The 23057-nt window shown below is 42.2% G+C and overlaps 1 protein-coding gene and 1 long non-coding RNA gene across 5 annotated transcripts in view; both read right to left on the reverse strand.

Annotated features, from left to right (window-relative positions):
- Positions 1–17013, reverse strand: part of LOC139542569 (beta-catenin-like protein 1) — a 38417-nt gene extending 21404 nt beyond the window's left edge. The window contains exons 1-11 of one of the 4 annotated variants that reach the window (XM_071348159.1): positions 16834–17013; positions 14689–14865; positions 11379–11485; positions 7979–8118; positions 7685–7782; positions 6670–6763; positions 6004–6095; positions 5736–5808; positions 5220–5278; positions 3417–3565; positions 734–915 (exon numbers count right to left, since the gene is read on the reverse strand). In XM_071348159.1, coding sequence (XP_071204260.1) covers positions 734–915; positions 3417–3565; positions 5220–5278; positions 5736–5808; positions 6004–6095; positions 6670–6763; positions 7685–7782; positions 7979–8118; positions 11379–11485; positions 14689–14865; positions 16834–16998 — 1336 coding nt within the window. In that variant the 5' untranslated portion in view covers positions 16999–17013. Of the gene's footprint in view, positions 1–733; positions 916–3416; positions 3566–5219; positions 5279–5735; positions 5809–6003; positions 6096–6669; positions 6764–7684; positions 7783–7973; positions 8119–11378; positions 11486–14688; positions 14866–16699 lie in introns of all 4 variants that reach the window. The other 3 variants (XM_071348158.1, XM_071348161.1, XM_071348160.1) reach the window with 3 other exon arrangements.
- A 731-nt stretch (positions 17014–17744) lies between these two features.
- LOC139543257 (uncharacterized) lies at positions 17745–19666 on the reverse strand. Its single transcript, XR_011668641.1, has 3 exons — positions 19439–19666; positions 19187–19227; positions 17745–17993 (listed from the first exon to the last, which is right to left on the reverse strand). It is a non-coding gene; the product is annotated as an uncharacterized lncRNA (long non-coding RNA).
- Between the last annotated feature and the right edge of the window lie 3391 nt (positions 19667–23057).

Consider the following 23057-nt stretch of genomic DNA (forward strand, 5'->3'; position numbering starts at 1 on the left):
CATCTTAGTCAATAAATTATGCTATGCATTAGGAACATGGCTAGGCATATGAAAAGGGTTATTATAGTCCAAGGGTACGTTACTAGCGGTAGTCCACTGTTCTATAACCTAGATGTCCTCCTGCCTCAGCATACAATTACTCTAAGCATTAAAAGCGGGACACAGCAGTGTAACCATACTTCATGGCTGGCTGGCTTGGCTGTGACTAGTGGGAGGTTCATCAGTGGGAGCACCAGGGGGATAAGCTTTAGCAGGCCCTGTTATCTCAGGCTATTCTGCAGGTCTCAGGTTAATTAATTCTGTCCCCCACATGAAGGGGACAGACAAAGGAAGCCAATTTGTTCACCTTGGGTGGGCTGTCAGGACATATGAAATATAATTAGAGAGAGAGATGTTTTCCTGTTGGTTGACCACCTCATCAAAAGGGGGAGGGGAGGGTGGCTGATAAGCACTGATAAGCATTTTCTTATTTCACAACGCAAGTGTGGTTTCTGAGAAGAAAATCAAACAAATGAATCAAAGCTATATTGATAACAAATCGACAGACTAAAAAGCCATCAAACAAACCTGATTCGATCTCCTGCCATGGCAAATTGTGTTTTGGGTACTCAGTGGGACAGTTGTAAGCTTTTGCAGATTTTGCTGAGGAAATATCTACTGTAATGTAACTTCAGACAAACAATAATTTCTTGTTTCCAATGGAAATTTGGAGTGTATAGAGAAATTAGTAAACCTTCATGTTCTTTGTCTACTGTCCCAGCTTTCCTCATCTTTTTAGGGGTCTTCATGAACAGGGGGAAGATGGTCCTCAGGCCCAGGATGTCCACAAACTTGTGGCAGTTATCAGAACCCTCTGGGCCAATCATGCCGTGGTCTAAGACCTTCAGAGCGCTGGTCCGAGACATTTTCTTTTCCCTGGGAAGTGTACAAAAAAAAACATTTCAGAAAGGCTCAACTATCTCTGGCACAACAGCTAGCTCACAGCATGTTCATGATGGTCTTTTGCCAGGCACACAGACTTAGTGACCTAGCAACATGGAGTCCCTCTCCCCTATCTAAATCTATAGGCAGTCCTTTAAAGATAACTCCTCATAACACAACGTTTCTGCAGCTTATGAGGTAGTACATTTTTTTGACAAAGTTAAATGGTTTTAAGAATGCAGAGGCAATTATAAAGATGCCTTCAACCGTGTTCCTAAGCTCATATTGCAAACCCCTTGATAAAGCCTAACCTCTGCTTCAATACTTTTCTCTATTTTTGTAGAGGTGCAGAACTTATGATTCTGTGAATCTCAAGGGAAGTGAAAAGAGAGAGTTACACGTTCCTCCCTAGATAACCCATTCTGAAAGCTTTCTCCTGTGGATGAGATAAAAGTGAGTTTTGCATTGCTATAATTATACTGAACAAAAATATGAATGCAACATGTAAAGTGTGGTCCCATGTTTCATGAACTGAAATAAATAATCACAGAAATGTTCCATACTCACAAAAAGCTTTTTTTTTTTTTTTGTAATCTTTTTTTCTTTTTCTTTTTTACATCCCTGTTAGTGACCATTTCTCCTTTGCCAAGATAATCCATCCACCTGACAGGTGTGGCATATCAAGAAGATTATTAAACAGCATGATCATTACACAGGTGCACCCTGTGCTGGGGACATACAACGCCACTGTAAAATGTACAGTTTTGTCACACAATTCCACAGATGTCTCAAGTTTTGAAGGAGCAAAAATCACGAGGCCCATGTTTATTAAGGTATCTGTGACCAACAGATGCACATCTGTATTCCCAGTCACGTGAAATCCATAAATCCATGTTCGCTTATACTTTTGTTCAGTATAGATGTCGATTTTTGTGTAAATCCGGCTGTCTGCCGGGCGTCTGCATGATGATTAGAGCTTGGGCATGGAGGGTTTCATAAATGCGTGTAACGTTTATTTATTGCTCTTTAAGGTCAATGCCATGGTTCTTCAGCGCCGTGTCGACTGATTGACTGGACTGGCAGCTGAGCAGAGTCAGAGACGTGCTTTGTGAAAAAAGACACTCAACCCTGTCAATGTATATACAGTGCATTCGGAAAGTATTCAGACCCCTTCACTTATACCACATTTTGTTACGTTTAGAGCCTTATTCTAAAATGGATTAAATACATGTTTTTCCTCATCGATCTACACACAATACCCAATTATGACAAAGCGAAAACAAGTTTAGAAATTGTTGCAAATGTATTCAAAATAAACATAAATACCTTATTTACATAAGTATTCAGACCCTTTGCTATGAGACTGGAAATTGAGCTCAGGTACATCCTGTTTCCATCCTTGAGATGTCTCTACAACTTGATTGATTGAATTGATTGAACATTATTTAGAAAGGCACACACCTGTCTATATAAGGTCCCACAGATGACCGTGCATGTCAGAGCAAAAACCAAGCCATGAGGTTGAAGGAATTGTCTGTGGAGCTCTGAGACAGGATTGTGTCGAGGCACAGATCAAGATTGAACTCTTTGGCCTGAATGCCAAGTGTCACGTCTGGAGGAAACCAGGCACCATCCCTACGGTGAAGCATGGTGGTGGCAACATCATGTTGTGGGGATGTTTTTCAGCGGCAGGAAGAATAGTAAGGATCGAGGGAAAGATGAACAGAGCAAAGTACAGAGTGATCCTTGATGAAAACCTGCTCCAGAGCGCTCAGGACCTTGGAAGGTGAACCTTCGCCCTAGTCTAACGGGACAACGACCCTAACACACAGCCAAGACAATGAAGGAGTGGCTTCGGGACAAGTCTCTAAATGTCATTGAGTGGCCCAGCCAGAGCCCAGACTTGAACCCAGTCGAACATCTCTGGAGAGACCTGAAAATAGCTGAGCAGCTACGCTCCCTATCCAACCTGACAGAGCTTGATAGGATCTGCAGAGAAGGATGGGAGAAACTCCCCAAATAAAGGTGTACCAAGCTTGTAGCGTCATACCCAAGAAGACTCATGGCTTTACTTTCAACAAAGTAAAGGGTCTGAATACTTGTGTAAATGTGATATTGCCATTTATTTTTAATACATTAGCAATAATTTCTAAAAACCTGTTTTCGCTTTGTCATTATGAGGTATTGTGTGTAGATTGATGAAAAACATTTATTTAATCCGTTTTAGAATAAGGCTGTAACGTAACAAAATGTGGATAAAGTGAAGAGAACTGAATACTTTCCGAATGCACTGTAAATCCCTACTTAGATATCAGATCACCAGTGACCAGTGTGAATTGAAAGGAGGGTTTAAAAAAGGCCTAGAGCCAAGCCAAGTACCTCCTTTGAGGAGGTACTTAGATGGTTTGTTTCAACCAACAGTTTAGGACATTCAATTACTGAAATATTCAAAACGGAGCTGTGTGTGTGGAGGTGTTCAACATCAAGGTCTTTACCTAAGCATGAGGTTCATAAGCTGCAGACCCTCTCCCCTGAGGAAGCGGTCCCGGTTGGCAGCCAGCATCAGACAGGAGCACAGGGCATCAAACAGGTTCTCCATCATCTCCTGCTCCTCTGCCGTGGCTGGGTTGTGGCGCTTGAACACCTGAAGTAGAATGACACCCACAGCTCATCACCAGGGTTGGGTAGGTTACTTTCTAAATGTAATCCGGTAGTTATTAGTTACCTGTCCCTGTCCAACACTTATCAGTAACGTAACACTTTGATTACCCAAACTGAGTAATGTAATCTGATTACTTAGTTAATTTTAGATGACTTCCCCTTAAGAGGCATTAGGAGAAGACAAAAGTTACAATTACCAATTGAACAACATCTATTGTAGGATAAATAGATGTTAGGGGTTTACATAGCTGGCCATAAATGGATGTTGCATTTTACTTTATGGGTTGGTTATGTACTAATCCATTACTTTCTACAACAGACAATAATAGTAATAATACGATTATGCTCCCTCTTTACATTACAAACCAAAGTCTGGAAATCTGACAGTCATGCCAATCAATATAATATCCTTTGATCTTAAAAAACAGGACTTGGAATTATGAGCATTAGCCAAAAACGAAGGATTTATTAGCCTACTCTGTTTATGATTTTGTTGTGATGGAGGATTGGGCTCATTGTTTTGAGTTGAAAAATAAATGCTGCTCTCATGGAATGGCATGCTTTGAGCACTACCGAAAAGTCCCTTTTGCATGTGAGAAATGAATGACATATGCTGCATTTGCTATAGCCCTATTGTTTACGCTTTTGTTGGTGACACTTTGATATCGTGACAATTTGCAGCTGTTTAAGTCAATCAAAAGTGTGTGAGTTTGAGCATATGTCCGTTAGGCTTATAGAATATTTTTTTGAATCAGCACAAATTTTATTGAGCAACAAAAGCCCCACTCGTGGTCTTCTTAAATTTAACTTGTCTTTGACTGTATGGAGCACAATACCACAGAGGAGTTTAGAAGGGAGGAACTCTGATTTGAATGTCATTAAGCAAACAGAAAGTTGATAAAAAAAAAAATCTAAATCACAAACATCCTTTCTGAATTTGAAAGTAATCATCTAGTTTTCAAAAGTATCTGTAATTTTATTACAATATCTATGCTGGTAACGGATTACATGTAATCCATTACTCCCCAACCTTGTCTATCACCAGGGAACTGACATGGCCAGAAATTACTTTGAACTGTGATGCTGGTAAATTCAGTATAAATGCAATAAATGATGTACTGGTTTGGCTCATTGGCAGACTTTAAACAGTGTAACTGTAATTCATTTTTGGCTGTGTATGATAAACCTCACAAAGATAGAACAGTATTCAACCAAATACATTTTGGGTGCAGTGCCCTCGGAACTAAGGACACACTGAAACCTTGCAACCGGCATCACCAACAAAGTGGAGAGACTTACGAAGCAAAGCAGAAAATCTGTCTAGCATCAAGTTACACTTCAAAATGTTATTCATTTGCATTAGACAGAATTATACTGGAGACCTTGAATATATCAAATATTATAATACTTAGCCAAAAGAATCCTGCACATAAGGCTAATCTAACTGAGGTTGTGTTCATGAAGTGGGTATGGCTAGATCACTACTGTAAAGAACACAGTTCTTATGAGCTGCTGAAACTTCAACAGTGTGATGTAAGGTGTGTGTGAGAGAGACCATGATGAATCAGAGAGAGAGAAGGAGCAGGAGCAGTAGAAAATGTGAACAGACAGGTTGGTCAAATCCCTAGGAGTCTTACAGAGAGCTGCTGCAGTAAAACGTCAATCCCATCCAGCTCCCCCAAGAGCTCCCTGGTGCCTGGAGGTAGGTAGGTAGGTAGGTGTAGAGAGAGCGTGAGAGAGAGAGAGAAACTTAAAATATTGTGGACATAAACATTGACAAACATAGTTAGAGCGGGACGGTGGGAGACTGAATCGATCGAGGCAGCACAACCAACCTAGGCAACTAAACTCAGAGGGGGAGACCAAGAAGAAAATTAGATAGGACAGAATATCAATGTGGCCCAGTGCATTATTGTTCTGGACATAGTCCCTGACTGTCATCCAGCAGCACTAGAAGGCCTTCTGGACCTAGCCACTCAGAAACTAACAAAAGTGTACTTTAACCAGTCATGTTACTCTACTATTTTGGTCCACAGACAGAGTAATCACACCAAACACCTCTGTGGCTATGTTTATTCGACAATAACACATTCGACTAGAGCAGTTTTCATCACTTTGTACAGCAAGTAGAGGAGAAAGGGCTGTAAATTTACTGTCATTGTTTTGAAGCAAGATAGCCAAGATTTCACTGCAGTACAGCTTGTTAGCATCGAATGGAATCTTTGCCTGAAAGAGAGAAAGGGTGGGGGTGATGAATGCCAAAATCAGTGACAGCATGAGCAATTGAAAGCCTATATGCTGTACTGTAGGTACTGGTCCAGAACAGACATTTTCAATGAGACACATCCAACCAGCCTGCAAAAACCTCTACATAAAGCATCAATAAGCCATGGATTGTGTCATTTTCAGTCATATCCTCACCTTTATTCTCTTTAGCAACCACTGCATGAGTCCTTGCTGAGCTGCTTCTGTGCACAGGCCAGGCCTGAACTCTGCCATGTTCTCAATGATGGCTGATGGAGAGTGATGGGAGAGAAGAGAGGGGAATGACTTTCAGATTATGACAGCACCTCGCTGAGAAGTATAGAGGTCTCAGATTCCTTTGCTAATACTTGCATTATAAAGCCGTCTGAGACACCTTATATCTCAATCAGCCAGGAGAAGGTCGGCAAAATCCCAGAGGAGAGAGAGACGACAGAAGGACAAGGAGAAGGAGCAATATAGGCCTGCTGGAGAAGAGGGAAGCCTTTATCACTAATTCCAGCTGAGCAGACACCATCCTGGAGGACATGAGCCTCTGAGCCCCAACCACGAAGCAGACAAAAGGCTTATTCAAGCCTGGAGAGCTGCCTTGATAAGACGCCATCAAAACACTAGGCGCACTGAGCCCAAATGTAATGATTAAATAATCGGAACGTGTTTCTTCTATGTGAATAGAATGGAGGGCATCTCACTGATTCACAAACCGTTAGGACATGTTATGACAAACAGATTTTCAGACTATGGGCTAAAACTGCTCCACGCCAGCATTTACAAACATTTTAATAATCCCCATATTTTGTCCAATCATTCTGCAGTGGGTCTTACCTAACGTGTTGTAGACTCCATCTGCCTCCTCCTTCACCTGCTCATCCAGCCTCTCCATGTTCTGCACCAGAAGGGCCACAACCTGTCCCTCCAACTACAGTTAGAGAAGAAGACAAGCTGTTTCATCACAGCATTATGGAATACTGTGTGGTTGAGTGACAACAATAAAGGCTCAGGCCTAATTTCCGTTGTTAACTTATAAGTCATATAAGACCAGAGTCATTTGACCTTTGCCTCCATGGTCTTTCTAAATGTCAGCCGACATTATGATGGGGTACTCAACCTTTTCCAGAAAACCGCCAATAACTTTGCTGCTGTCAAAGTGAGTGCAAAGGGAGGGCTAAGGCTTCCGCATGCTTCGTTTGGAAACGAACGAGTGTGCGCGCATACTCCCATAAAAGACCTTAGCTTGAAATACCAGAAAAGACCAGGCAAAAGTAATGTTTGTCCATCTTGAGACGCCGTAGCCAGTATACACTCCTCAAAATAGTCAGAATTAATCTAAGACAACTCAAGAAATCGGTCATTCATTTTGCAGTTTTTGCAGAGATCTTAGTCGCGCAATTTTACATCTAAGATGTTCGGTGCAGTATTTCTCAAGTGAAAGAATATGCATGAAAACGAGTAATCTATCGTTGAATGACAACAAACACTTTATTGAAGGATCCCTACCGTTGACCAATGACCGACGAAGGGGCGTAAACTTCAGCTCTGAAGTTCGCCTCAAGATTTTTCTTCGGAACGAACAGCCCAAAAAAACCTTGCAGAAGACCAGAACTAACATAAACGTCACAAAATGTCGTCATAATATATGCACAAGCTGTTTCGGATGGGAAGCACGCGGACGACTTAAGACAGACCATTTCACTAAGGCAATGGACATTAGCTGGGATTGAATCTGCTTTTAATCTTTTGAGTTTATCATCAGCATCAATATGGTTGTAGGGGGGGATGAGAAATAACACAAAATGGCAGCTAGCCATGACTTGATTGTATACAAACAAAATGGACTCACCAAAGAGTCTATGAGTACTTCCGCGCCCTCCTCACTTTCATGAAGTGTGTCGATGTCCGTCAGCTCTTGTAACAAATCAACCACTGCAATGGCGATATGTAGGAGAGGCTAAGGATTTTTACAGTGGGTATTAATATGTTTGATTTTTTCTAGGTTCAGTTTTGAATAATTAGTAGCCTTATTCAAGGTAAAATGCATAGAATAGCATTAGTCAATGGTTTAACAAGTGCAGGTAAATTAACTGAATTTAACAGTGAATGATGCCCAGTAAGCAATCTTTGAAGGAAAGGATATCTGTGTTCTCGTGGCTGAGTAAGCCCAGCAGGGAATGGACAGCATTGAGCTCCACCAAGAGGTGGTAGAGATCAGGCATGGTGGCGATGACATGCAACTCCTGGATGATGTCATTCAGATCCAGCTCTGTTTCCATGAACCTGAGCAGAGGCATAATAAAGTATGTCAGAAATGGAAAATAAGTCCAGACTTGTTGAATGCAATGTCATGTAATTAAAGACTGGAGCAGATCAATTTACCCTTAAAATAGAATTATACCTTTATAAGACAAAAGCATGAATACTTCAGGTATAACTAGGGCTGGCACGATTACCGTATAAATGTGAAACCGACAGTTATGGATGAAGACCGCCATGAAAATAAAATAACCGTCATAACTGTTTTAACAAAAGAGTCTTCGGTGCCTAGGCAACGCCCCCCTCCCTGCAGTCTAGGTTGAAGATGACTAAGGGTGTGTTTGTAAATTCACTCTGGAGTGTGAGTGCGCTCAGAGTGCACTCTGGGGGTTCTTATATTCAGAGCGTTGTCAGATTATCTGTGCGTAAATTCAGTGTTTACGCTCTTGGATTGTTCAGAGTGCACACTGGACGCTCTGGTCTAGGGGGAAAAGTATGTAAGCATTATAACCTAACGGCAGTCAAGCACCCAAGTTAACTGGCTAAAGTTGGCTAGCTTGCTAGCTACTGCCAGACACAAATGAGAGAACACCTCACTGACTATTTTACTCGCCCTAGTAGAGCTGGTTGGACTGTTGTCCTGTTATCTAGAGCGTTGGGTATTGTAACTGTGCTGCTAGCAACAATTTATTTTCGTTTTTTTGTCTGATGTTTACTGATACCTGTCAAATTCAATGGGTGTTGAGGGTTCGTCAATTCATCAGTTATTCTGCACTCTGTCACACAAACGAGAGAGCTCTGAAATCGGAGTAGATAGCCAAAGCAAATTTACGAACAAAGGTTAAGACAAGAGGATTCTAATATCCCACAACTCCTTGCAGCAACGGGACCAGCTATTCTAGTCAACAACGGCGCTGGTATTTCGCAACGGCACATCACATAAACCTGTTAATATTCAAAAAGTTTACACATGGAATCCTAACCTGTTATCGTCAATCTAGCCTACAGCCCATGCAGTCAGGAGTGGAGGAGAAAATGTACCTCTTAAAATAAATAAATATAAATAATATATATACACATACACACACAGCTGAAGTCGGAAGTTTACATACACTTTACACACAACATACACAACTCGTTTTTCAAACACTCCACAAATTTCCTGTTGGATGTGTTTCAAGGACTACCTTCAAACTCAGTGGCTCTTTGCTTGACATCTTGGGAAAATCTAAAGAAATCAGCCAAGACCTCAGAATTTTTTTTGTAGACCTACACAAGTCTTGTTCTTCCTTGGGAGCAATTTCCAAACGCCTGAAGGTACCACGTTCAACTGCACAAACAACAGTATCCAAGTATATACACCATGGAACCACGCAGCCGTCATACCGCTCAAGAAGGAAACTTGTTCTGTCTCCTAGAGATGAACGTACTTTGGTGCGAAAAGTGCAAATCAATCCCAGAACAGCAGCAAAGGACCTTGTGAAGATGCTGGAGGAAACAGGCACAAAAGTTACTATATCCACAGTAAAACGAGTCCTATATCGACATAACCTGAAAGGCCGCTCAGCAAGGAAGCCACTTCTCCAAAACCGCCATAAAAAAAGCCAGACTACGGTTTGCAATTGCACAAAGATGTACAATTGCAAAGATGTGCAAATGTCCTCTGGTCTGATGAAACAAAAATAGAACTGTTTGGCCATAATGACCATTGTTACATTGAGGAAAAAGGGGGATGCTTGCAAGCCGAAGAACACCATCCCAACCGTGAAGCACGGTTGTGGCAGCATCATGTTAGCATCATGTTGTGGAGGTGCTTTGTTGCTAGAGGGACTGGTGCACTTCACAAAATAGATGGCATCATGCGGGAGGAAAATTATGTGGATATATTGAAGCAACATCTCAAGACATCAGTCAGGAAGTTAAAGCTTGGTCGCAAATGGGTCTTCCAAATGGACAATGACCCCAAGCATACTTCCAAGTTGTGGCAAAATGGCTTAAGGACAACAAAGTCAAGGTATTGGAGTGGCCATCACAAAGCCCTGACCTCAATCCTATAGAAAATGTGTGGGCAGAACTGAAAAAGCGTGTGCGAGCAAGGAGGCCTACAAACCTAACTCCGTTACACCAGCTCTTTCAGGAGGCACGGGCCAAAATTCAGCCAATTTATTGTGGGGAGCTTGTGGATGGCTACCCGAAATGTTTGACCCAAGTTAAACAATTTGAAGGCAATGCTACCAAATACTAATTGAGTGTATGCAAACTTCTGACCCACTGGGAATGTGATGAAAGAAAATAAAGCTGAAATAAATCACTCTCTCTACTATGGAGGTGTGTTGGGTCATTGCTCTGTTGAAAAACAAGTGATAGTACCACTAAGCCCAAACCAGATGGGACGGCGTATCGCTGCAGAATGCTGTGATAATCATGCTGGTTAAGTGTGCCTAGAATTCTAAATAAATCACAGACAGGGTCAACAGCAAAGCACCCCCACACATCCTCCATGCTTCACGGTGGATCCACACATGCAGAGATCATCCGTTCACCTACTCTGCGTCTCACAAAGAAATGGCGGTTGGAACCCCAAAATAAAAAAGAACATTTGGAGTCATCAGACGAAAGGACATATTTCCACCTGTCTAATCTCCATTGCTCGTGTTTCATAGCCCAAGCAAGTCTCTTCTTACTGGTGTTCTTTAGTAGTGGTTTCTTTGCAGCAATTCGACCATGAAGGCCTGATTCAAACAGTCTCCTCTGAACAGTTGATGTTGAGATGTGTCTGTTACTTGAACTCAGTGAAGCATTTATTTGGTCTGCAATCTGTGGTGCAGTTAACTCTTAAAGAACTCTGCAGTAGAGGTAACTCTGGGCGTTCCTTTCCTGTGGCGGTCCTCATTAGAACCAGTTTCATCATAGCGCTTGATGGTTTTTGCAACTGCCCATGAAGAAACTTAGTCATTTCACTTTGCTTATTTGAGCTGTTCTTGCCATAATATGGACTTGTTATTTGTCCAAATAGGGCTATCTTCTTCCTACCTTGTCACAACACTACTGATTGGCTCAAACACATTAAGGAAAGAAAATCAAATTTACTTTTAACAAGGCACACCTGTTAATTGAAATGCATTCCAGGTCACTACCTCATGAAGCTGGTTGAGAGAATGCCAAGAGTGTGCAAAGCTGGCATCAAGACAAAGGGTGACTACTTTGAAGAACCTCAAATATAAAGTCATCCAAAGTTCCATGACCGTCACAGCCTTATGTATAAATGTCCCTCATTAACTCACCTCCCCGGGGTGTCTGGGAACTTTATCCTCAGCTCCTGGTTTTTGTAGGACCTTTTTTCAAAGGTCAGGATCATTTTCTTCACCGAACTCTCATCCACTGGTTCACCCTGAAAACAGAGTGCCCTTTTGTGAAAAGTGTAACCAAGACAACAAAAAAGTATTTTAGGAACAAGATCAGCACATTTAACGCCGCATGAGAGAAGACGGCTGACGCTTTAAGGGCTCCTAATCAACTGATTTTCTGTTCGTTTTTTTGCGTTGTTTGTAACTTATTGTTTTTACTTATTTTGTACATAATGTTGCTGCTACCGTCTCTTACGACCGAAAATAACTTCTGGACATCAGAACAACGATTACTCATCACGAACTGGCAGAAGCTTTTTTTTCCTTTAACGAGTCCGAAGTGAAGGACATACTGCTTTACCGGGAACAGGCCCAAATCCCCGTCATTTGCGTGAAGAGAAGACGGAGAAAAAGAGGGTGGAGGTGGGCCTGACTTCTGAGAATTCGTAGGCGATTGAATAAACACCCACTGCCTTCCGTTCTACTAGCTAATGTGCAATCATTGGAAAATAAAATCGACGACCTACGAGGAAGATTAAACTAACAACGGGACATTAAAAACGAATATCTTACGCGTCACGGAGTCGTGGCTAAACGACAACATTATCAACATACAGCTAGCTGGTTATACGCTCTATCGGCAGGATAGAACAGTGGCGTCTGGTAAGACAAGGGGTGGCATCCTATGTAAATGTGTAAACAACAGCTGGTGCACAATATCTAAGGAAGTCTCAAGGTTTTGCTCCCCTGAGGTAGAGTATCTCATGATAAGCTGTAGACCACACCATCTGTATTTTTTGTAGCTGTCTATTTACCACCACAGACGGATGCTGGCAACAAGACCGCACTGAATGAGCTGTATTCCGCCATAAGCAAACATGAAAACTCTCATCCAGAGGCGGCGCTCCTAGTGGCCGGGAACTTTAATGCAGGGAAACTGAAATCCGTTTTATCAAATTTCTATCAGCATGTTAAAAGTGCAACCAGAGGGAAAAAAACTTGACCACCTTTATCCATTTGGCAAATCTGACCATAATTATATCCTCCCGATTCCTGTTTACAAGCAAAAATGAAAGCAGGAAGCACCAGTGACTTGACCAATAAAAGTGGTCAGATGAAGCAGATGCTAAGCTACAGGACCGTTTTGCAAGCACAGACTGGAATATGTTCCGGGATTCCTCCGATGGCATTGAGGAGTACACCACATCAGTCATTGGCTTCATCAATAAGTGCATCGATGACGTCGTCCCCACAGTGACTACGTACATACCCAACCAGAAGCAATGGATTACAGACAACATCCACACTGAGCTAAAAGCTAGAGCTGCCGCTTTCAAGGTGCAGGACTCTAACCCGGAAGCTTATAAGAAATCCCACTATGCCCTCCAACGAACCATCAAACAGGCAAAGCGTCAATACAGGACCAAGATCAAATCGTACTACACCGACTACGACGCTCGTCAGATGTGGCAGGGCTTGCAAGCCATTACAGACTACAAAGGGAAGCACAGGCGACAGCTGCCCAGTGACACGCATACCAGACAGGCTAAACTACTTCTACGATCGCTTCGAGGCAAATTACACTGAAACATGCATGAGAGCACCAGCTGTTCCGGGAGACTGTGTGATCACGCTCTCCGAAGCCGATGTGAGTAAGACCTTTAAACAGGCTCAACATTCACAAGGCCAGACGGATTTCCAGGATGTGTACTGCAAGCATGCGCTGAACAACTAGCAAGTGTCTTCACTGACATTTTCAACCTCTCCCTGTCCGAGTCTGTAATGCCAACATGTTTTAAGCAGACTACCATAGTCCCTGTGCCCAAGAATACTAAGGTAACCTGCCTAAACGACTACCGACCTATAGCACTCACATCTGTAGCCATGAAGTGCTTTGAAAGGCTGGTCATGGCTCACAACACCATTATCCCAGAAACACTAAACGGACTCCAATTTGCAAATGCCCTATGTGAGAATGCCATTCATTGACTACAGCTCAGCGTTCAACACCATAGTGCCCTCAAAGCTCATCACTCTGCAACTGGATCCTGGACTTCCTGACGGGCCGCCCCCCAGGTGGTAAGGGTAGGTAACAACACATCCGCCACGCTGATCCTCAACACAGGGGCCCTTCAGGGGTGTGTGCTCAGTCCCGTCCTGTACTCCCTGTTCACTCATGACTGCACGGCCAGGCACAACTTCAACACCATCATTAAGTTTGCCGATGACACAACAGTGCTCGGCCTGATCACCAACAAGACAGCCTATAGGGAGGTGGTCAGAGATCTGGCCGTGTGGTGACAGGATAACAACCTCTCCCTCAACGTGATCAAGACAAAGGAGATGATTGTGGACTACAGGAAAAGGAAGCCCGAGCACGCCCCCATTCTCATCAACAGGTCTGCAGTGGAGCAGGTTGAGAGCTTCAAGTTCCTTGGTGTCCACATCACCAACAAACTAACATGGTCCAAGCACACCAAGACAGTCGTGACGTGGGCACGACAAAACCTATTCCCCCTCAGGAGACTGAAAAGATTTGGCATTGATCCTCAGAAGGTTCTATAGCTGCACCATCGAGAGCATTCTGACTGGTTGCATCACTGCCTGGTATGGCAACTGCTCGGCCTCCGACCGCAAGGCACTACAGAGGGTAGTGCGTACGGCCCAGTACATCACTGGGGCCAAGCTTCCTGCCATCCAGGACCTCTATACCAGGCGGTGTCAGAGGAAGGCCCTAAAAATTATCAAAGACTCCATCCACCCTAGTCATAGACTGTTCTCTCTGCTACCGCATGCAAGCGGTACCAGAGCGCCAAGTCTAGGTCCAAGAGGCTTCTAAACAGCTTCTACCCCCAAGCCATAAGACTCCTGAACATCTAATCAAGTGGCTACCCAGACTATTTGCATTGCTGCCCCCTCTTTTACACCATTGTTACTGTTATTATCTATGCATAGTCACTTTAATAACTCTACCTACATGTACATATTACCTCAATTACCTCCACTAACTGGTGCCCCCGCACATTGACTCATTACCGGTACCCCCTGTATATATTCTCGCTATTATTTTACTGCTGCTCTTTAATTACTTGTTCCTCTTATTTCTTATTCTTATTTTTTAAACTGCATTGTTGGTTAAGGGCTTGTAAGTAAGCATTTCACTGTAAGGTCTACACCTGTTGTATTCGGCGCATATGACTAAAACAATTTGATTTGATTGATTTTATGTCAGTAAAACTGTGCCCACCTCTTGGTCGTCTGCATCCTCATCATCATCCATGAGTTTCTCCAGTATCTTCTTCCTGTCACCACTCGGGTCCTCACCGTCATCTCTCTCCAGGCGTCTGGCTAGTTCTCTGCCAACCTTCTTGCTTCTGGGGTCATCATCATCATCATCCCGCAGACGCTTTGCCCCCCTGTCAGGCTACAATGAAGATCACACCATCAACACCGTGTTGAGCAGGTACATCAAAACAGGGATGTCAAGTCATAAGGCGTTGCAATGTATCCAAGCAAACAGTTAATAATGTAGCAAATGCATTCATCTTTACATGCAACAGCACTTGATTTTCTGATACACACTATGGCCAAAAGTATGTGGACAAATTCAAATGTGTGTATTCCACACCCATTGCTGACAGGTGTATAAAATTGAGCACACAGCCATGCAATCTCCATAGAAAAACATTGGCCTTACTGAAGAGCTCAGTGACTTTCAATGTGGTACCATCATTGGATGCCACCTTTCAAACAACGGCTCTGCCGAGAAGTGGTCAGCCACACAAGCTCACAGAACAGAACTGCCGAATTCTAAAGCACGTAAAAATCATCTGTCCTCGGTTGCAACACTCACTACCGAGTTCCAAACTGCCCCTGGAAGCAACGTCAGCACAAGAACTGTATGTCGGGAGCGTCACGAAATGTGTTTCCGTGGCCGATCAGCTGCACACAAGCCTAAGATCACCACGTGCAATGCCAAGCGGCAGCAGGAGTTGTTTAAAGCTCACCGCCATTGGACTCTGGAAACGAGTTTTCTGGAGTGATGAATCGCGCTTCACAATCTGGCAGTCCGACGGACGTATCTGGGTTTGGCGGATGCCAGGAGAACGCTACAGTGCCTTGCAAAAGTATTCACCCCCGTGGCGGTTTTTCTATTTTGTTGCATTACAACCTGTAATTTAAATGGATTTTTATTTGGATTTCATGTAATGGACAGACACAAAATAGTCCAAATTGAAATGGAAAAAAAATACCAAGGGGGTGAATACTTTCGCAAGCCACTGTACCTGCCCCAATGCATAGTGCCAACTGTAACGTTTTGGTGGAGGAGGAATAATGGTCTGGGGCTGCTTGTTCATAATTCATGCCCCTTAGTTCCAGTGAAGGGAAATCTTAACGCTACGGCACGCAATGACATTCTAGACGATTCTGTGCTTCCAACTTTCTGGCAACAGTTTGGGGAATGCCCTTTCCTGTTTCAGCATGACAATGCCCCCGTGCACAAATCGAGGTACATACATAATTGGATTGTTGAGATCAGTGTGGAAGAACTTGACTGGCATGCGCAGAGCCCTGACCTCAACCCTATACAACACCTTTGGGATGAATTGGAAAGCTGACTGCAAACCAGGCCTAATCGCCCAACATCAGTGCCCGACCTCTCTAATGATCTTGTGGCTGAATGGAAGCAAGTGTCTGCACCAATGTTCCAACATCAAGTGGCAAGCCTTCCCAGAAGAGTGCAGGATGTTATAGCAGGAAAGGGGTGACCAACCATATTAATGCCCATTATTTTGAAATGGGATGTTCGACGAACAGGTGTCCACATACTGTTGGCCATGTAGTGTGCTCAAGAAATTACATTCCACGAAAGCAACATTACTTTAGCTAACAAGGCTGAGCCACAGATAGAAAAAAGAGCAAATATCTTCAGCTGAGGTAGGCAAGCGTTTGTATCACAAGGTAGCTAGCTTAGCTAGATACTGTAAGTTAGTTAGCTACAGTAACTTGTTACCTTTACGTGCTAACTTTAGTTAGGCTAAATTGACATCAGATAGCCAACTCTTTAAATTTGTCACAACATTAACTAGCTAAGCGAACTTAGTTTATTCGCTAATTACCAATCATTTTAGCCAGAAGATAACAGTTAGGGCTAGAGTCAAAGACGCTGTTTACAGAACCCTTATTTTGCTAGCTAACTAACGTTACCGGTAAGTTAGCTAGCTGGGATATGAGGATATGTCTAACCAGCTAATTACCTGATAATTCAGTAGCTCGCCTACGTCCATGACGAAATGTTAAGTTTCGGGCAAACGTTACAGTTATCAACAATGAATTGTGGCTATGTCAGCCTCGCAATGTCCCGCTACAAACTTAAAACAGCAAATGTTACCGTAAAGCACTGCGTCGTCGTGATATTCTGAAGAGGAGGCTTGCTTTGGGGAACTGTGATGGGGACTTGACATTCTAAGGGCCTTAGCTGTAGGTCCCCATAAATTAAGAGGCAACACGTTTTCCTGTTTACTTTACAAGTTGCACAGATACTATAGAATGACATTGAATTTACATTTATTGTTATACGATAATTATGCAGGTGGTAACTTTTACAGGACTTTATTTTATTTTCAGGATTTGTTTCCTGAACCATATCTGCAGTTTGCAGCATTTTAATTACATAATCATAATACTGTTATTAATTAAAAAATAATTACAGAGCAACTATGGCATGATGCAACACACGCACACACACAGTCACACACAAATACACGTACACACTCTACACAGCATTGAAAGTCCTCTAACAGAGTGTCTGTAAAAAGAAAAAGAGAAATAAAGATTCAGCGCAAGGCTGCATGTGAGACAAGCAGAAAACCACTTTTTCAATCTGCATCATTCGGGATTTATGAGTGTTGTCTGGCAGGGGCCTCCATGTTGTCACCCTTCACTGTGACCAGCGATCTGTGACAGTAGTGCAATAGCAACAATATCCAAACAGGAGGCCATTGTAAACCAGTCAAGCTTGCGATGCTAGCAACACAAGGGAAAAGAGAGGAGACGGGCAGTAAAATTCTAAGTTAGAAAACACAAGCACTTTGGCAAGGCAAAATACTCACACTTCATGACGCTGTTACAATTGATGGAAAATATGGTTGTTCTTACCAATCCAGTGAAGATGACCCTACTGTATAAAAGCCAAGCAGAGTGTTGATAAACAGGTGTTGATAAACAAAGAAGGAGAAAAGTGTGAGTGGCTATGGTCAACGGTCAGCAGTGTCTCCAAAACCCCCTGCTATGTAGGTAATTAAAATCTGTCTTACCTCACACTACACATGCTGTGTTTGAGATGGAAAATATACCATAAGGGCTCCAAGAAACGCTGCTGGAGGTGGCATCTCTCATAACCTTGGCAGCCATGAATGATGAGCAGTGTGTGGTAACGCTAAATTTAATGTAGGCTTTTTCCATTTCAAGGAGTCCACAATTGTTATTTTAATGTTCTCCATGGCTATATTACTTTGTCCTGTCTGGGTGTTTTGCTTGGTTGAAACTTTCCTGCGAAGACATAAGAGAACATTGTTACTGTTATTATGAAGACTTAAAGTTGGAGAAAGAACCCATGATTAATGGTACTGCATTACAAACCAGGCCCAAGGCACTTGGCCCTGGAAACCATTGGAACATCTATTAAACCTGTAAAATTAATGTTTGGCTGAAAATAATTACCCAGAGACTTAATTACCAACGATTTTTATGGCCCTCTGGTTGTTGTAGTTTTTCTATTACCTCCCTCCTAAAGCAATAAAACAAGGCCAGCTGTGGTGCTATTAAAAACTCTCTATCCTCCTCCAGACTTAAAACTGGATTAACTGCAGTCAAAACCTTGTTTAATCTTTAATACACAGATATAACATCAACTATTGTTTTAAAGACGTTAACCTGTTCCTTAACACAAAGATGGTCAAGGAAAGCGTATAGGAAAGCCTATAACTGAGCTTTATTATATTAAAGGTACACTCAGTGTAAATGAAATTTCCACAAGCAGCACTGCAGATATTGAGATGAGCGAGACGCAAGGCTTCACTCTCGCACAGTCACACATCTGTGCATGTGCATGGGTTCGCTTCACACTTTTACAGCGTGGGAGCCACAGGACAAAACAGAGGAGAAGTTGAACCTCGTGTTTCAATGCTCTTAATTGATATGGAAATTGACCACTATGCGGTTTACTTTCTGCATCTACGTCATATCTCTGAGTCTTTCTTTAATCAACATAAGATGTGGTTACTGGTTACAGTTTCCTCTACTTTGTCCTTATGGCATTCAAATCAACATGCAGGAGCATATTCCTAATAGTGGCCTTGACAACAATGTTAATCAACAACCATCTGCAAGGGGATCCCCTGACAGAAGGAAAGCCTTATCAGAACGTGATGTCTGCCTCAAAATTTGTTAATATTCAGCTCCTCTATACAACAAAGACATGACGTACATTGGATGTGAATACAAGTACTAGTAGAAGAGGCTGGTGAAGGGAGGACATTTCATAAAAATGAATGGAATGAAGTGAATGGAATGGTATCAAACACATGGAAACCAGGTGTTTGATGTGTTTGAGACCATTCCATTAATTCTGTTACAGACAATATTTGCCTGTCCTCCCCATTTAATGTGCCACCAGCCACCACTGCAAATATTATATAGGAATATGTAAGTTTAAGGTAAAAAAAAAAAGACCTTGTCAGTACCATTAGGGATGCATGCCTGAGGAGTCAGTGAAAGGCAGGTACTGTAAAACATAAAACAGAAGATGTCACAGATGACAGGTTTCCTCATTTCTGTCCAGCTGCAGTGCAGTCATCATGTGAGCAATGACTTTCAAGGACCATTTGCCAAAAAGTTTTTAAAAATCTTTAAATCAATCAGCTCTTGTTTCCTCCTGCTGAACCCCAGAGCCACCATGAATCTCCCCTGTTCAGCATAATTAAATTAACTTGTACCATGATCCCTGAAGATGCTGGGCTTTTCACACAGTGTCTGCTCACTGTGTTAATGACATCTCTTCCCCCCCAATGTATTTGGGCTGTGCCGCTGGATCCTTTCCATTGAATTCCATCCGTTTCCTTTCATTCGGAGCAATATAATTTCACACAAACTGTGAGAGCTGATTACGCTAATCTGCAGAGGTCGCCAGTGATTGCATCGCAGCTACGCTGAGTGTGCCGGGCTCCACACTGTGACTTCATTATTTAACATCAGGGGGATATGGTGGCCTGACTTTGTGAAATACAAAGCATTGTTTGGCCCATGAGTCAGATGGTGCAATAAAATGAATTGCATAATTCCTTCTGAGATATTTCCACCACACACATGTTTCCCTCCCCAAAACAATTGGTGTTCATAAGTGTTGTACCTAGTTAAATAAATATATATATTTTTTAATATAATAAATGTGGGCCTATACAGGTGTAGGATCTTAATTTGATAACTTTCCTGCAATGCATTTGAGGTTTAAAAAGGCTTCTGAAATTAGTAATTTCCACATTAAAATTTCAGACTTGATTTTTCCCTCACGAAAAATGTATTCTGCCTTGTTCACCTGCCTTGGCGTTTCTTCTATTTTGTTGCATTACAACCTGTAATTTAAATTGATTTTTATTTGGATTTCATGTAATGGATAGACACAAAATAGTCCAAATTGGTGAAGTGAAATAAAAAAAATACTTGTTTAAAAAAATTCTAAATATATATTTATTTTAAGTGGTGAGTACATATGTATTCACCCCCTTTGCTATGAAGCCTCTAAATAAGATCTGGTGCAACCAATTACCTTCAGAAGTTACATAATTTGTTAAATAAAGTCCACCTGTGTGCAATCTGTGTCACATGATCTCTCACATGATCTCAGTATATATACACCTGTTCTGAAAGGCCCCAGAGTCTGCAACACCACCAAGCAAGTGGCACCACCAAGCAAGTGGCACCATGATGACCAAGGAGCTCGCCAAACAGGTCAGGGACAAAGTTGTGGAGAAGTACAGATCAGGGTTGGCTTATAAAAAAAATATCAGACACTTTGAACATCCCACAGAGCACCATTAAATCCATTATTAAAAAATGGAAAGAATATGGCACCACAACAAACCTGCCAAGAGAGGGCCGCCCACCAAAACTCACAGACCAGGCAAGGAGGGCATTAATCAGAGAGGCAACAAAGAGACCAAAGATAACCCGGAAGGAGCTGCAAAGCTCCACAGCGGAGATTGGAGTATCTGTCCATAGGACCACTTTAAGCCGTACACTCCACAGAGCTGGGCTTTACGGAAGAGTGTCCAGAAAAAAATAAGCAAACATATTTGGTGTTCGCCAAAAGGCATGTGGGAGATTTGGGAGTTTGGGAGATTCCCCAAACATATGGAAGAAGGTACTCTGGTCAGATGAGACTAAAAATGAGCTTTTTGGCCATCAAGGAAAACGCTATGTCTGGCGCAAACCAAACACCTCTCATCACCCTGAGAACACCATCACCACAGTGAAGCATGGTGGTGGCAGCATCATGCTGTGGGGATAATTATTTATTATCAGGGACTGGGAAACTGGTCAGAATTGAAGGAATGATGGATGGAGCTTAATACAGGGAAATTCTTGAGGGAAACATGTTTCAGTCTTCCAGAGATTTGAGACTGGGATGGAGGTTCACCTTCCAGCAGGACAATGACCCTAAGCATACTGCTAAAGCAACACTCGAGTGGTTTAAGGGGAAACATTTAAATGTCTTGGAATGGCCTAGTCAAAGCCCAGGCCTCAATCCAATTGAGAATCTGTGGTATGACTTAAAGATTGCTGTACACAAGCGGAACCCATCCAACTTGAAGGAACTGGAGCAGTTTTGCCTTGAAGAAGGGGCAAAAATCCCAGTGGGTAGATGTGCCAAGCTGATAGAGACATACTCCAAGAGACTTGCAGCTGTAATTGCTGCAAAAGGTGGCTCTACAAAGTATTGACTTTGGGGGTGAATAGTTATGCATGCTCAAGTTTTCAGTTGTTTTGTCTTATTTCTTGTTGGTTCACAATAAAAAATATTTTGCATCTTCTAGTGGTAGGCATGTTGTGTAAATCAAATGATAAAAATAAAATAAAATCGATTTTAATTCCAGGTTGTAAGGCAACGAAACAGGAAAAATGCCAAGGGGGGTGAATACTTTTGCAAGCCACTGTAAATGTCCATTAGTTATAATTCACATAAGTCATTTCCTGTAGATGCAGGATTATTTTCCTGCTGTTGCAAACTGGCTCAAATTAATATCTGTACCTGTTAGTTTGTGACAGTATTCAGGGTGTGTCAATCGAGGGATCAAGGGGTCTTAAACCATAAGGAAAAAAGTGTATCAATGATACAGAATCAATAAATACAGACAAGACTAGAATTTGGCCTTGTGCTGAAATATGTTTGCCAGCTATACAGTATACAGTATAGCTGGCAAACATATTTCAGCACAAGGCCAAATTCTAGTCTTGTCTGTATTTATTGATTCTGTATCATTGATACACTTTTACAGAGGTTGGATATTTAAGTGAGGTGTATAAGGATGGGGGGTTTGCCTTAATAGAACAATCTTAATCTGGAGCCTATGTTGAATGTAGGAATTTCCTTATCATCTCAGTGGTTGCAAAAAGTCTGAAATAAATCTACATTGAAAGCAAATCAGTGTCAGCAAATTTGAATAAGTGAAACTTCCTGTCCATTCACATTTGTTTTGATGAACATGGATGAATTGGAAGTGACAGATGCAGGCTTGTGTGGTGCTTTCTAGATAAGGATAGACAAGCTTTTATCGTCACCACACAAAAAAAATGTGCGATGCAGAGCAGGTTAGGAGCTGCATGATTCCTGTGTCTAACACAGCAGTGTTAGCTGGCTTGCGGTAACACAGGAGAAAGCTAATGAATTTTATCTTGGAACGAATATGTTCACTGCAATGCTACGGAGGCCTGTGCTTTGGTTGATCACTAAAGCACCAGGTGCAGTGCTTGGGGCAGCTAATGTGCACACTCACATACTCACTCACATACTCACATACAGGCACCTAAAGACATATACAGGATACAAAAATTGTGTGTACAAAACATTTCAGAACCTCTTGCATAAAGATACATTCACACACACACTTCAGTTTTGTGGTAATTTCAGGCACAAGTGATGCTTATAAAACACATTTTCATAGTCTTCAATATTCTCTATGAATAATTCTGAATAAACTCCTATGATGAATCCAAAGCATTCAGGGACTGAGCGGCAGACATGAGAGGAAGTCTGTATCCATTAGTGCCTCTCAGAACCAGAACTTGCATACCTCACCATAAATTTTGATAGAGGGATACATACTGTAACATGCTTTGAAAAAGCTTAAAGGTAGAGCAACACCACAGATATTGAGATAAGCGAGATGCAAGACTTTTCTCTCACATATTCACATACAGTATCTGCGCATGTACACGGGTTCCGTTCATGCTGTTCACAGCATGGTAGCCAGGCCACCAAAACAGTGAAGTTGAGCCTCACACTTCTACACTCTTAATGGTTGTGGAAATTGACCCACTATACCGTTTAGCCTACTT

Source organism: Salvelinus alpinus, chromosome 17 (assembly GCF_045679555.1).
Source record: "Salvelinus alpinus chromosome 17, SLU_Salpinus.1, whole genome shotgun sequence".
NCBI classification, from domain to species: domain Eukaryota; kingdom Metazoa; phylum Chordata; class Actinopteri; order Salmoniformes; family Salmonidae; genus Salvelinus; species Salvelinus alpinus.